Source organism: Ochotona princeps, chromosome 3 (genome assembly GCF_030435755.1).
Source record: "Ochotona princeps isolate mOchPri1 chromosome 3, mOchPri1.hap1, whole genome shotgun sequence".
NCBI lineage: Eukaryota > Metazoa > Chordata > Mammalia > Lagomorpha > Ochotonidae > Ochotona > Ochotona princeps.
The window spans coordinates 114343666-114358373 of NC_080834.1; the positions used below are offsets into that span (position 1 = coordinate 114343666).

At 43.3% G+C, this 14708-nt stretch overlaps 1 protein-coding gene across 4 annotated transcripts in view; it reads left to right on the forward strand.

The window, feature by feature from the left end:
• Positions 1 to 14708, forward strand: part of PLD1 (phospholipase D1) — a 242839-nt gene that overhangs the window by 89961 nt on the left and 138170 nt on the right. For 3 of the 4 annotated variants that reach the window (XM_058661105.1, XM_058661104.1, XM_058661106.1), the window contains 5 exons: positions 6011 to 6201; positions 6439 to 6566; positions 8153 to 8298; positions 8505 to 8610; positions 12689 to 12754. In XM_058661105.1, the coding sequence (XP_058517088.1) occupies positions 6042 to 6201; positions 6439 to 6566; positions 8153 to 8298; positions 8505 to 8610; positions 12689 to 12754 (606 nt within the window). In that variant the 5' untranslated portion in view covers positions 6011 to 6041. Of the gene's footprint in view, positions 1 to 6010; positions 6202 to 6438; positions 6567 to 8152; positions 8299 to 8504; positions 8611 to 12688; positions 12755 to 14708 lie in introns of those variants that run through there. The other variant, XM_058661107.1, reaches the window with a different exon arrangement.

Genomic DNA, 14708 nt, shown 5'->3' on the forward strand with positions numbered 1-14708 from the left:
TGATTGGTATTGGAGTTTTGTTGTTGTGTTTTTTTTTAATTGTTCATTTGCTGCTGGTATCAAGTGAGGTGGGAGAGTCTCCTGGTGACTCTCCCTGCCTCCACCTCTGGTTCCACCACTAGTTTCTTAACTAGTTGGACTTTGAGATCTTATCATCCAGGGTCCGGTGTAGCTCCATTGCTTCCCGACCATGTGGCACCAAAGCCATATTTGACCTCTGTAGGCCTTGCCTAAAGTTATGTGAATTTCAGATGAGAATATGAAATTGATCTCTTTGCTCAGTGCCTGGTATGTATCACATATTCAGCAAATATTAGCTAATGTTAATATTTATCTTAATATCAATAGTTACTGTTGACATTTTTGCTGTATTTTGGCCAAGGAAATATTTATGTATTTATTATCTGAAAAAGAAGACATCTCCCACCCTTTTTTTTTTGTTCTACTACTCACTCCTGATGAAAATTGAGATAATATGTTTTAGATTTCTGTTTCGTCACTAAATAGCTGGTTACACTAAATGTTTCCTGCAAAGATTTTTAACTCTAGTATCAAGACCATCAAAACTAGGGAGAGAGGGCCTTTATTTGCTTCCTGGATAGAAATGCAAATAGAAGGAAAACAGCTGCCCTTATCTTTTCACCGCACCATCCCTTCCTGGTACAAAAGAGATACTGATCTTGCATCATAATTTTATAAAGAGGTAATGAAATCTGAAATCAATGGCATTATCTCATGTATAAACATTGAAGGCCTTTTCTCCTTTTGCTGGTTTAGATAAGCTGTAACTGAGGCAGTTGCTCACCACCCTTTATAGATCATGTTAGATGGGGAAAAAAAACCAATAAAACTTTGACTAACATGCCAGTTGACAGCATAGGGCATGAGTGGCCTGAGAGCTGGTATTCAGAAGCAAATCCACCAATATAGTTGATCAAAAGTCAACGATTCATGGAAAATACAAAACAGATATATAGGTGAACACTGATTACATATATAGGTAGATATATTGGTTTTTATATATAAACATATATTCTCCCAGAGGAGTATGTAATGTAGACTAGCAAACTTGACAGTAGGGTACTAGATTTTACACCATTGCCTATACCTCCAAAATGATACATTTAAATAGCAAAATGATGAACTTGAGACTATTGCTGAAGGGGCTCTTCTATAGTAACAATATAGGGGGAAATGTGGTGGGGAGGAAGAGGAGATAGAGGGGGAATCCCTATACATACAAAACTGTGTCATGGAAAATAATTGTAACAAGAAAAAGTACCAAAAGCAAAAAACATTGTAAAGGACACAAGGGAAGGCAGTGGTGAAAAAAGGACTTGATTCGTTGTCCATTGTTTTATGGTAAACTCACAAAAAGCATGAACAGATTTACTCATCCTTTGGGTCCACTGAAGTTCCATGTGATTTTTTTTTAGAAGATATTGTGAACTGTAAAAATAGAAGGTAAGGAAAAAGTTTAGGAAGCTGTCATTATTTCTTGCTTCCAGATTCGTGATGACTATAGATTGGTAGGATCACTTTCACTGTGTAGTGACTAAGGTGGAGGTCATCTCTTCTCATAGAACTTAAACATTTATAAATATATATGTGTGTGTAAAATGAGATATTGATTATATGTATAGACAAATATGTACACTTAATATAAATATATTGACATATAAATTTATGAACTATTAAATATTGATTTACCTTTACAGGCATTCAAGCATGTAAGATGACAACAGTTAGCCTCTATAACCAAGTACATGGTAATTTAGAGTCAGGTTGATCTACTTAATAAACTCAACACTAGCCCAAGTTGAGTGACTTTGTACTTTGTTTTCACTCATTCTTAAGTTTTTCACAAGTTAGTCTGCTCCTTTTTTTTCAGTCTGAATATTTCTTCTTGCTTGATTCAGGGGTTCTATAATTATCCCAATTACCAGTTTTTTAGGATGTATATATCTTTTTTTGTTAACCTTTTATTTTGAATTTTTGAATTTTGTGGTAAAATTTCATATAGACTGGGATTCCCCCCCACTCCCATACCCCAACAGATGTTCCTCATGTTGCTACAATAGCATAGTTCTTCATAAGTAGTCATAGTTTCATCAGTTCCATCAATCAGTTATTTAAGTGTGCCCCAACATTGTTGATACAGACAATGTCAGAGAGTCCAGCATCTACAAATTTCCAACAGTTTCATTGGGTGTGCATCTTTGATTTGGAAGCAGGGATGCATATTGCATTGTATCCCCACATCTTGATATGGTAGTCCCTAGTACTCCATCACTATACATTTCCATAAATGGGAAGCCATGAAATAAGGTCAACAACTGGTATGAATTAGAACAGCAGCCACAACAGCAACAATAACGGCAGAATTATAGAATCATGAAAAAAAGGCACCACTGTGTAACCAACACATTTGTGACGAAAACAAAACGCACAAGTCTCTTGCATAAAATGATACCACCCTGAAATTCATGAGCCAGTGATGGATTCGACAAGAGAAAAGAAAGTATTTGGAATAAGTGAAACTGAAATAGAAAACATTAAAACACAAAGGAATGCAGCCCCCTCCCTACAAAAAAACCCAGTATGGAACGGATTATTGAAGTTATACGTTGCATGATGGTTTCTTTGTATTAAAGAGAACATATGGTATTTGTTCTTTTGTGATTGACTCACAGTGATCTCTAGTTGTTACCATCAAGTTGCAGATGGTATAATTTCATTCTTCTTAATAGCTGAGTAATATTCCAGGGAGTAGATGTACCACAGTTTCTTTAACCACTCCCTTTTAGACAGGCATCTGCAATGTTTCCATGTCTTTGCTATTGTGGATTGTGCTGATGCAAATATAGGATTACAGATCCCCTTCTCATATGTGGATTTCATTTCTTTTGGGTATATTCCTAGAAGAAGGATAGTTGGGTCTATCCCAATTATCTTACAAAATTAGTCTGTGTATGTTAAAGGTAACATAAATTTTTAACATAAGCACAAAGGGCATTATTAGTAACCTTTTTTTTTTCTTGCTGTGCTGAGAAGGCTGGACATTTTATCCATAAATTTGTTTAATCAGTTAAAGCAAAATTTGCTTAATTGTAGTAATACAAGTGTTTTGTAAATTTGAAGGAAAGGAAATAAATATTTTAGTTGTGTGTAGATACAACAGCTCTTCAGTGGAGGTTGAATAGGCTAAATTATCCAGGTGAGAAAGCATTCTGTCTGGCCTGGCATGATGGCTCAGTGATTAAATCCTTGCCTTGCAAGTGCTGAGATCGACATGGGTGCTGTTTCCTGTCCTGGCTGCTCCATTTCCCATCCAGCTCCCTGCTTGCGGCCTGGGAAAGCAGTCAAGGACAGCCCAAAGCCTTGGGGACCTGTAAACCTGGAAAAACTGAAGAGGCTTGGAATCCTGACTTTGGATCGGCTCATCTCCAGCCATTGCAACTACTTGGGGAATGAGCCAGCAGATGGGAGATCTTTCTCTATCTCCTTCCCTGTGTAAATCTGCCTTTCCAACCAAAATAAGTAAGTTAAAAAAAAAAAATCCATGGTCTGCTTCTCTGATTCACATGTAAAAACTGTTTGGATTAGGGAGGTGTTTAGCCTAGCGTTTAAAACACTAGTGAAGACACCCCTGTCCCGCATCTTCTCCTGTCACAGGGCCTGTGTTGAGTTTCCTGCTGGTCTCCCGATTGCAACTTCCTGTGCATGCAGAGCCTGGGACAGTCAGCAGTGATAGCTCTGGTGGTTAGGTTTGTGTCACCCAGGTGGGAGGCGGGGTTGAGCTGCTGTCTCCTGATTGTGAGCATTGGTGAAGAGAGCCAGCAGGTGGGATCTCCCCCTCCCTCCCTCCCTCTTTCTGGGTGTTTCTGCCTCCTAAACACATAAACCAAGAGACAAAATCTGACTTGGATTAATTTCTGGACACAGGAGAAGGGTTGAAATAATTGGATTATCAAGGGAGGCTGAAAAACCTTATGACAGTTTTTTTATTGATAATTAGGGTGTCATGTTACGTGCCTTATCCTGAAATAAACCACCCTCCTTGATATGGAGATCCTTGCTTTCTTTTTTCGAATAAATAAAAAAAAAATGAATCTTAAAAAAAATAGGCTAAGAGGCTGAGCTGCAGGAGCAATTAGTTTTCAGTTCTTCCTGTTGGAGTCAGTTCTTAAGCAGACTGTCTCAGGGTACTTGTTTATCTGGATGCTTCTCTCTGTTCTGTAGCATCTGCTTATCAGCAGAAAATATACTGTAATATAAAAACTATGGTCGAATGTAGGCTCTTGGGTTAAAGAAGTGTGTGCTTAAATCCCTTTGCTTGACTCAGTCTACTAGATCCAAGGACTTAAATACATTGTCCCAAGGAGAAGTTACATAGTTAATATCTTTGTGTCCCAATTTTCTTATGCATAAATGAGTAATTGATAAACTCATGTCACCTTCAAAGCAGAAATAATAAACTTTTCATATCTTGTGTTCTTTAGATTCCTGATGCAATAATGTACAACTAAAGATAGGCCTGTATTTTGTTGATAGTAAGTCACAATTTAGCTTCAGGCTTTCTTCTACCCAGAATGCAGAAATAAACATGTTTGATAACATAATTCATAGGGAACTTAGATGGATTTTAGGAGTAGTGTGTGTGTGTGTGTGTGTGTGTGTGTGTGTGTGTGTGTGTGTGGTATAACCTAAATCACCTTCCTTTACCCCACTACCCTTTCTTTCTGATTTTGAAACAGGGTCCCTGTCTGCCTGCTGCCAGCAGTCTGGTTTTTAGGCACTTGCTGAGTTATGGTGAGGACTGCCCAAATGGCCCTGAGGCTTTGCCTTAGTATTAGCCATGCGAGTCTTTTGATTGCAGCTAAAGGAATGCACTCAGCCAAGTGTCTTCCTTTCATTCTGTTCCATTCTCTTCCTAGGGCCCAAGTTCTCCCAGGAGGCCAAGGATAGAAATGAAACATAGTGCTTGTTTCACTCAATGTCAGGTGCTCTTAATCAGAGTCTAGCCCGCCTCATCTTTACATTTCCACGCATTGTGCCTCACGCATGATCTGTGCTCAGTTCATGTTTATAATGTGCAGTAATAAATTAACAAGCACAGAAGTCACTGATTGGTATGAGAGCCCTTCCCTTTTAGGGCCAGTTGTAACTTAGAGATTATTTTCCCATTTGGCAGTTCAGACTTTTCATCGAGCTCCAATGTCAGAGCTCAAGGCTTAAATCTCAGTACTTTGAATGAAAAATAAAATCCATAGGAATTCTTCTTCCCTGGGTATTGATGTGCAACGACTTGTGTTATTAACTGTCGGAATGAAATAGAACCAGTTTTCTGGGGAAAAAAAAGAGAGACAGAGTTGTATAAGTCTAGCATCTTAGGTATCTTTTGGAACAGGTATATTAATCAGTTTCCTTTCAAGCCACACATGTCATCATGTCAACTCATGGATGAAGCCTCTTATCTCAGAAAGGTTGCAAATACTCAGCTTGAAGCATCAACTCCAGGAAAAATGCAGAAAGGGCTACTATTATAAGAATATTTTGTATCTTCATGTTTATGAAATACCCTCAATTTTCTTTAGGAAGTATTTAAAGTTCTTTTTTTTTTAAAATTGTACGTGGTATTCTTTCTTTCCATGTATTTATTACAGCTATGGTTTTGTTTCTTTTCTTTGAATAAACCTTTCAAAGCAGTCTGTCCTCCCTTGTCGAAGTTCATAACTTTGGATGAAAGAAAAGTTGGCATGCATTCCAGGTGGTGTTTCTTTTTTTCCTTGTTCATGACTGTTTCACTCCGTCTTAATCCACAAGCTCAGGATCCATTCGATGTTAAAGGGGAAGGTCAAGGAAAAGGTGGCTTGGATAACCAGGGCTCTGGCGGAAACGCTAGCTGGCTGGTTTCCATTTGCTCTACACCGGCGTGGATTCAGATTATGTGATTGGCTTTCCTTTGATCAGAATAATCAGGGTTTGGAACTCTTTTCTTCTTTTTCAGCCCCTCTGCTTTTACTGTGTTTGCTGATAACATGTCACTGAAAAACCAGCCCCGGGTGAACACCTCTGCGCTGCGGAAAATCGCTGCCGACATGAGCAATCTGATAGAGAACCTCGACTCGCGGGAGCTCCACTTCGAGGGAGAGGAGGTGGAATGCGACCTGTCTCCCAGCGATCCCAAGGCACAGGAAGGTGAAGATGCATTTCATCAGGGTTGGTTGGCGGAGCAAGGGATCTGAAATAACCAGGAAATGACTCCCGTTCCTTGGGGCTATCATGACATGGGACTGAAATGATCTCGTAAAAGACAGACAAAAATCAGTCATTAATATGTTTTAGTATGTTGTGATTCTTCAAGGGTGTCTGTAAGAGGCAAGTGATGCTCCTGTCACGTACTGAGACAACTTTGCTTGCTAATTTGCTTTTTAGGGATGATCCCTTTCTCTGCGATATATAACACTCAAGGATTTAAGGAGCCTAACATCCAGACGTATCTCTCTGGCTGTCCCGTCAAAGCGCAAGTTCTGGAAGTGGAGCGCTTCACCTCTACCTCGAAGGTCCGAGCGTTGGTGACCTCGCCTCTTTGTCTCACAGTGCTTCTCAGCTGCTGCCTTCACTCCCCTTTTTCTTCCTCCTAGCTACAGCTCTGTTTTTTGAGTTCTGTTCCTTTCCTTGTCTATCCCCTTCAAGTTCTCACTGCTTCTCATTTAATCTCTATTCTCACATTCTTCCTTCCTCACAGGAGACACTTTTTTTTTTGAAAAGCATTTAAAGCAATCTGATAGTTTAGTAAATTATCACTTGCCTCTCCTGAGCTCTCCCATGTCCCCAGTTTTCTGCTACATCTGGATTCTTAGGTATAGGCATTGCACCTGAAATGCCAGGTGGAAGTTGAGGAAAAGTGAAATGGGTTCTTGGAGCAAAGCTGTTCCCTTGGCGATGGGTTTGGCTAGGGGCAGCTGGTGGGGGGAGCCTCTGTGTTTGCTTCATTTGTGCCTGGCGGGGAAAGTTACTGCCAAGTGGTGACCTTGGTCCCACCAGTTGAACCCCAGTGTAAGGCCAACTGTGGCTCCTGCCTCTGGGAAGGCAAAGGATACTGACCTTCAGTTAGGGACAAGCTCTGCTCCTGCTCCCTGCTTGTCTTCTGGAATGTGAGAGTGTAGCTTGGGTTTCCTGATGGCTTTGCTAGTACTCTGTCCTCACCCCCTCCTTCATGCCAGTGCTGACTCCCTGATTTACACACCTTCCTCTGTGACCTGCTGTGGCCTAAGACTTTCTTATAAGTTGGGGACATGTCTCCCCCAAAATACCACCAGTTCAGCAGTGTCTTAAAGATAGGTGACCTCTGCCTTCTTATTTTGCCTGCCAGCTGTTGTGTGGAGAGGCGAAAGCATATATAGGAGTTTAACACGTGGTTTAATTTATTTTTGCTTTGTGATCTTGAACTTTTTAAATTACTTAACCTCCGTGTTTCTCAGTTTTGTCATCTGAATGATGGGCTTAAGAGTCCTTACCTTATAGGTTTGTTATGAAGATTAAATCATCCCAATGCACCATATTATACTTAATTGTGCATTGCACCTTGCATGCTCACTCGTTCAGCAGTTTTCTTTGCCTGCCCTTTCCAGACACTGGTGGTGCCTCAGGGCAGCTGGGTGGTACAGGCAGGGCTAGGCCTTGGTAAGTGTGACAGGAGGAAGAGAGAAGACAAAAGGGCCAAGATGCTGTTGCTCACAGCCAGTGTCTTCCATTTCCCTCTTACCTTTGCCAGTTGCCTGTTCACTGCTTTCACCTATGAATTGGCTTCCTGGCAACTAATCAGGGCCCTCACTCAGTCTCCTTTGTCTGGATTCTGGTTTCGGGTGTGTATGTGTGTGTATGTGTGTGTATCTATCTATGTCTGTGTCTGCCTCTGTGATTATGTATCTGTGTGTGTCTGTGTATGGAACTGAGAAGATTTGTAGGAGTTTATAATTTGAAGTTTGTCCTGAGTAACTTGACAGACAAAAGTTTTGATGATTATTTCATATTTGAAAAAAAATATGGGAGTATATAAGCATACTTCCATGCTACTTATTAATTGTTTGTTGATAGGGACATTTTTTGCTGTCTGAAATAACCAATCGTTTTTATCTATCACTAGGTGCCAAGTATCAATCTCTACACCATCGAATTGACACATGGGGAATTTAAATGGCAGGTTAAGAGGAAGTTCAAGCACTTCCAAGAGTTTCACAGAGAGTTGGTCAAGTACAAAGCCTTCATCCGAATCCCCATTCCCACCAAAAGGTAACCCTGTCGGAGTGACTTAGCATCCCAGTACACAGGTTGGATGTCAAGTATCTTTCAGCCCTTTTGCAGGCTAGTTAGTCCACTGTTGACAGAGGGGCTTAACTGAACAGACTTTTTGAGAAGGAAATAAGCTACCTCATGAAGGATATTATGAGTCCTAATCACTACTTCAGTCTAAGAAATGCTTGCCTTGTGCGTTTCAGGCACACATTTAGAAGACAGAACGTCAAAGGAGAGGAGCCTCGGAATATGCCCAGTTTGCCCCGGACATCTGAAGACATGAGAGAAGAGCAGTTCTTCGGTAGGAGGGTAGGTTGCCTCACAGCCCCTCATCTACACAGAGGTGGAGGGGCTGTGGCTGAACTTCTCCACGTGGTGTTCCATCACCCAGGCTGGTTTAGCATCCCTGACACTAGTTAGGCAGAGGATTCTTGCCCAAGCCCTGGAGAGGTGGTAGCAGTTCCCCAGAAGAGAGAGTATTTATCAGCAGTTACCTTAGAGACAGGCTCTGTTCTCTGCTGGAACCTGCCTGGGTTCCAACATGGAGTCCAACATGGAGCTGTTCACCGTGAGGTTTGAGGTCTAGTCCTTAAAAACAACGTAGCCCATCCCTAGACCTGGCTGTTGTGTGGATCAGCAGGTTTTCTGACATAACCCAGCCTATCCTATACCCGCTCTGGCTCTTGCGAACACCATCAGGTGCTGGAGCCTAGCCCAGTCGCACACCTCCGGACCCAGCCCACACACATGCTGAGGGTTGTTGTAACCATGTTCAGCCAGGTCAACCCCCATTTCTAGCTCTCATGCTCACCAGTGGGAACAATAGCCCAGCAGGGTGTCCCCTTAGCCCCCTACCAGGCCTGCTTATAGCCACAGATCTTGTGTGTGCGCCAGTAGTTGATCCAACCCAGCCTTGCACGGCTTACCCCCCATCTTTTTTCTTTTCTTCTCTTTTTTTAAAGATTTGTTTATTTTTATTACAAAGTCAGATATATGGAGAGGAGGAGAGACAGTGAGGAAGATCTTCCATCCGGTGATCACTCCCCAAGTGACTGCAACAGCCACTGCTGCGCCAATCCAAAGCTGGGAACCTGGAACCTCTTCCGGGTCTCCCACATGGATGCAGGGTCCCATTGGGCCGTCCTCGACTGCTTTCCCGGACCACGGGTGGGGAGCTGGATGGGAAGTGAAGCTGCTGGAATTAGAACCGGCGCCCATATGGGATCCCAGCGCATTCAAGGCAAGGACTTTAGCCGCTAGACCATGCCGCCGGGCCCTTACCCCCCCATCTTGACCCTTGCCATTGGATGCTGCAGCCTGGCCTGGCCCAGCCCACACTGAGTCCCAGCTCTTGCCAGTGAATGCTGTAGCCTAAGTCTGTCCAGCCTGCCCACAACCCTGGTTTTCATGCAGACTGGTAGGTGTGATAGTCTAGCCCAGCATGGCCTGCACCCCATCCTCACTCCTGGGCATGCCAGTGTGGTACAGTGTAGTCCAGCCCTGTTCATTCTGCCTCCGTTGAGCCAGCCTGCACACCTGCTGACACGTGAGGCAGGCTTGCTTGGCCTGACTTACACCCAGCCCTGACTCACTTGTTCACCAGTGGGAGCTACAGCCCACTAGTTCCCCAAGTTCCCCCACCAGACCCACTCCCAGACCCAATCTCATGCGTGTCAGCAGATGCTAGGGTCCTAACTGGCATAGTCGGCCTCTATGTGTGCTCGTGTATGTTGCACCCTGTCTGCCTCACACCCAATTTTTGGGTGTGCCTACAGGTGCTGCAGCCTGGATCAGCCCAGCTGGTCCCAACCCCAGTTTCCATAAGGGTTGGTGAATTCCGTGGTCATTCCTAGCTCAGCCTGTCACCACTTCCAGCTCTTCAACAAACCAATGGACATTGTAATCCCACAGGGGTAAGCCCAAAAATTCCCCTCAGAATCTGCCCCCAGACTCAGTTCTCTCACGTACCAGTTAGTGCCCCTGGCATCCATTGGCAGGTACTAAGGCCTAGCCATGCCAAGCAGGCCTCCCAGTCTTAGTGTTTTGTGTGCCAATGGGTGGTGGTTGATTCTGACTAGCTCAGTTCAGGTATCCTACTTGGACAGGCGCACTGGTCTGACCAGAAGGATCTTCCAGTTTCCCTCCAAACCTCCCAATATTAACCCTCTCGTTTACCTACAAATGCAGTGGACTGGTCAGTGGAAGTCCCCTAGAAGTAATTTCTTGGCCTGTAACATTCTTACTCAGCAGTTCCTCCTCCCACATATCCCTGTACCCCCTTCCTTGAGCAATCCAGAGCCCCCACTGCCACAAGTGCATGTTCCTGAGGCCAGTCTTCTGGTGGAGCAGCATGATGGTCTAGGGCCCAGGAGCCAAGTGACCAGGAGCCAAGTGTGCATGTAGATCACCAGACCTTATCTGCCAGCATGCCGGCCTGGATCCTGCCAGCATGCCAGCCTGGGTCCTGCCTCCAAGCTGCAGTTTAACCCGTTGTTCCATGGTGGTGGCCCCAGACTTAACCATCTTTGATGAAAATAGTCTTGAGTGGCCAGCATTGTATAGCAGATAAAGCTAGCTCCTATGGCCCCGATATCCCATATGGCACTGATTTGAGGTCCTGGCTGCTCCACTTCCAGTCCAGCTCCCTTCTGGTGATCTGGGAAAAGCAGTGGAGGATGGGCCTGTACTTCAGTCCCTGCCATCCACGTGCAGACCCGGATGAAGTGTCTGGCTTCAGTCTCTCTTAGCCTTGGTTATTTCTGCTTCCTGGGGAGTAAGCTAGCAGATCTTTGTGTGTCTTGACCTTTCTCTAACTCCAATGTTCAAGTAAATACAGCTTGAAACAAGTCTTGATGCTAGAGGTGGATGGGGTAACCTGAGACTAGTAGCCCTGTTCACAAACTCTTTGGTAGACAAGTTCCAAGTCAGTGCTTCTACTCCAATTGCAGTAATCTCATCTGTGAAGTTACAGAGTTCATGCTGTTGGAAGGTATTCACATGTTTACAGGTTTGGGGTACATTGGGATGTTGTTGCTGTATGTATACACTCCCAACCCAACCTCAGCCATCTTGAACTCAGTTGATTAATTCCTTTTTAAATGAAGGATGGGAACTCAATTCATTAAACAAATGGTAAACATTAAAAAACAACAACAACAACAACATACATAGGGACTAGTGCCATCCCATATGGGTGCCAGTTTGCCTCCTACCTGCTCTGCTTCCCATCCAGTTCCCTGCTTATGTCCTGGGAATGGAGCAGAGGATGACCCAAGTCCTTGGGCCCCTGCACCTGTGTGGGAGACCCAGAGGAAGCTCCTGGCTCCTGGCTTTGGAATGACCCAGCTCTGGCTTTAGCAGTCATTTGGATAGTGAACCAGCAGAAGGATCTCTCTGTCTCCCCTTCTATCTATAACATTTCAACTAAAAATAAATCTTTTTAAAAATGTACATTTACATAAGTTGATTCTTTATTTGTAGTAGCTTATTTCTCATTCCTCATCCACAGATGGGGCAACTAGGGAGTGAGAAGAGGGCGACAGATGTGGATTGCATGACCCGAGGATGGGAGGCTAAGGGAAAGTGAGCCCTCTGCCAACTCCATTTCAGGGAGCGCTGTTGTGTGGACAGGGTCTTTTTTTTTTTTTTTTGACATTAGGAAATGATCAAAAGTTGTATTATTTTATGTTCTGTGGTAAATGCTTGGTTTCTTCTTTGTAGTTGTTATCTTGTTTAAAATCTTTAAATACATTTTCCATAATGCCTAGACATAAAGCTTGGGGTTTCTTGGGGTGTTCGTTGGAAGAATGATTATGGCTGTTAACACTGAGTGATGTAATAAAAAGGTGCTGGGTTTTTGATGTGTGGTCAGTGTGATTTGCTCCACTGCCTCAAGCCTGTGTCGTCTCCCATGCTACATACATTTTAACAGACAGGAAGTACACCTTTCTGGAAAGTTTTTTGTTGTTGTTAAATCTTCCCCTTTGTTTTTAGTAAAGCCATTTAAAATTGCAATGCATCTTCCAATAAATTCTGTGTTAAAATCTGAAACATGAAACCAAAATTTTGGTAAAATAAACAAATGCTTTGGAAGTGCATGCTGTGGGCTAGCCTGTTGTGGCAGCTACAGAAGTCTAAGAAGTGTAATTCAGAAACTGTCCACAGTTTACGCAAGAACTCAGTAAGTGGAATGATAATAGGAAGAAGAAGAAATTAAGTAATTGCTCAAGAGAGAAATGGAAATAACTTCTTAATGATATTCAGTGTTTCAAATAATAGCATGAATAATCAAATAACTGATAGGAGATGAAAAATTATTTCATCACTGACAGTGATTAAATTGTTCTATAAATATGACCATGCTAATTCTTACCTCTTTGTTTTACAGAAACAACTAGAAGATTACTTGACAAAGATACTGAAAATGCCCATGTATAAGAATTATCATGCAACAGTAAGTACCATTCAGTGATTTAAATTTGGAGTTAGTTTATAAAATAGTAAAATTTAAGCTAAATTTTGGATTACTTTATTAAGTCAAGTCCTTGTGTCCACATCTGTATTATTCCTTGAATCATAATAAATTAAATGACTAGAAAATGGGTTTGCCAGCAAAGGTTCAGTTTATGGTGATATGGTACTGTTTTAAAGTATTGCATGGAACTCACTCAGTGAAATATCAGGTTTAGGATCCGGCGCAGTGGCCTAGGGGCTAAGGTCCTCGCCTTGAACGCCCCAGGATCCCATATGGGCGCTGGTTCTAATCCCGGCAGCTCCACTTCCCATCCAGCTCCCTGCTTGTGGCCTGGGAAGGCAGTCGAGGATGGCCCAATGCATTGGGACCCTGTACCTGCATGGGAGACCCGGAAGAGGTTTCAGGTTCCCAGCTTCGGATCGGTACAGCACCGGCCGTTGCGGCTCACTTGGGGAGTGAATCATCAGATGAAAGATCTTCCTCTCTGTCTCTCCTCCTCTCTGTATATCTGACTTTGTAATAAAATAAATAAATCTTAAAAAAAAAGATCATGTTTAAATGGACTTGAGATGTTGTTCTAGTCTCCATGCTTCTAGAATAATGCCTGAAAGCAGTTCCAACATCAAACAGTATTTAGTGAATGAGAAAAGAATGAGTGGGGTTGAACACCCATAGATTATATACAGCAAAGTGTAATTGTTGTCAGATTGGCCTGTGACACTTATGAAAGAAAGGCCTTTCTTTCCTTCTGAAATTGAGATGCATGGGAAAAGCTAAGGAAAAAGAAAATTTGAGAAATCTGAGAACAGAGAGAAAGGCTGTTGGAGTTCCGAAGCAGCCTCAGAGCTGTTAGGAGGCAGCTAGCCAGCGAGGTGGAGGAAGTGGGTACAGTTCCAGAGTCAGCACACGCTGAGCTCTGCTCTCCCAGAGTCCCTGGATGGTGGGGTGTCTTTAAAAGCTCAGCTTTGCAGTTCCCTCCAGCTCTAGAGAGATGTCATGGATTCAATCATTAGGTTGATGCCGTGTCTGCACCAGCAGCAGTGCTGTGAAGGTGATTGCACGTGGAACCCAAGTGTAGGTGTGGTTGTGAGTTGGCCTCTGGTTTGAGAATACCATCACATTTATACACACAGCCCTCTGTGTGCAGAAGAGGAAGCGGCAGCCCCTTAGCTCCTCCATGCTGCTCAGTGACAGAGGCTGGCAGCAGATGATCTGCAGGTTGCTCCAAATATGCATCCAGCAGCTGCTCTTTAAACACACATAACTGCCCTAGGCCAGACCATGGCTCACCTTCTGCAACAGCTTGCAGTGTGATGATAGAGCTTGCATAGCTGACAGAGCTTGCATGGCTGTCAGTCCTGGAGAAAACAGTTTCGCATGCAAGTGAGCAATTGGAGTTCAGCCAGAGGGGCTCGGGAGTAGGACGATGGGCAGGAGTTCTTCCTTTGCGTGTCACAGGAACAGGTATCTTGCAGTAGCATCATGATTAAGCTACTCTGCTGCGAGCACTGGAAATGCTGCCTCCTTTGTGATCTCCAAAATCAAACTTGCTCTTTTCTGCCATAGAGAATTGCTCAGATGTGGGTGAATGTCTGAGTTCAATAATCTTCCATTTAATTTATTCTTCTGCCTGCCTGTGGCATAGTGTTCAGTACTTTGCTGAGTGTGCTGAATTCAAGCTTCTCTTTCCGTGTTTTTACTACATTTTAGATAGATTTTTAAAAAATTAGATGTGTAATTATATGGAGAGAAGGAGAGATAGGGAGCAACAGCGAATAAGAGAATCTCCTGCCTGCTGATTTACTCCCCGGAAGGCTGCAGTGGTTGGGGCTAGACTAGGCTGAAGCCAGGATCCAGGAGCTTCTTCCAACTTCTTTCCCACATGGGTGCAGGGGCCCCGGTAGTTGGGTCATCTTTCCCTGTTTTCTTTGGC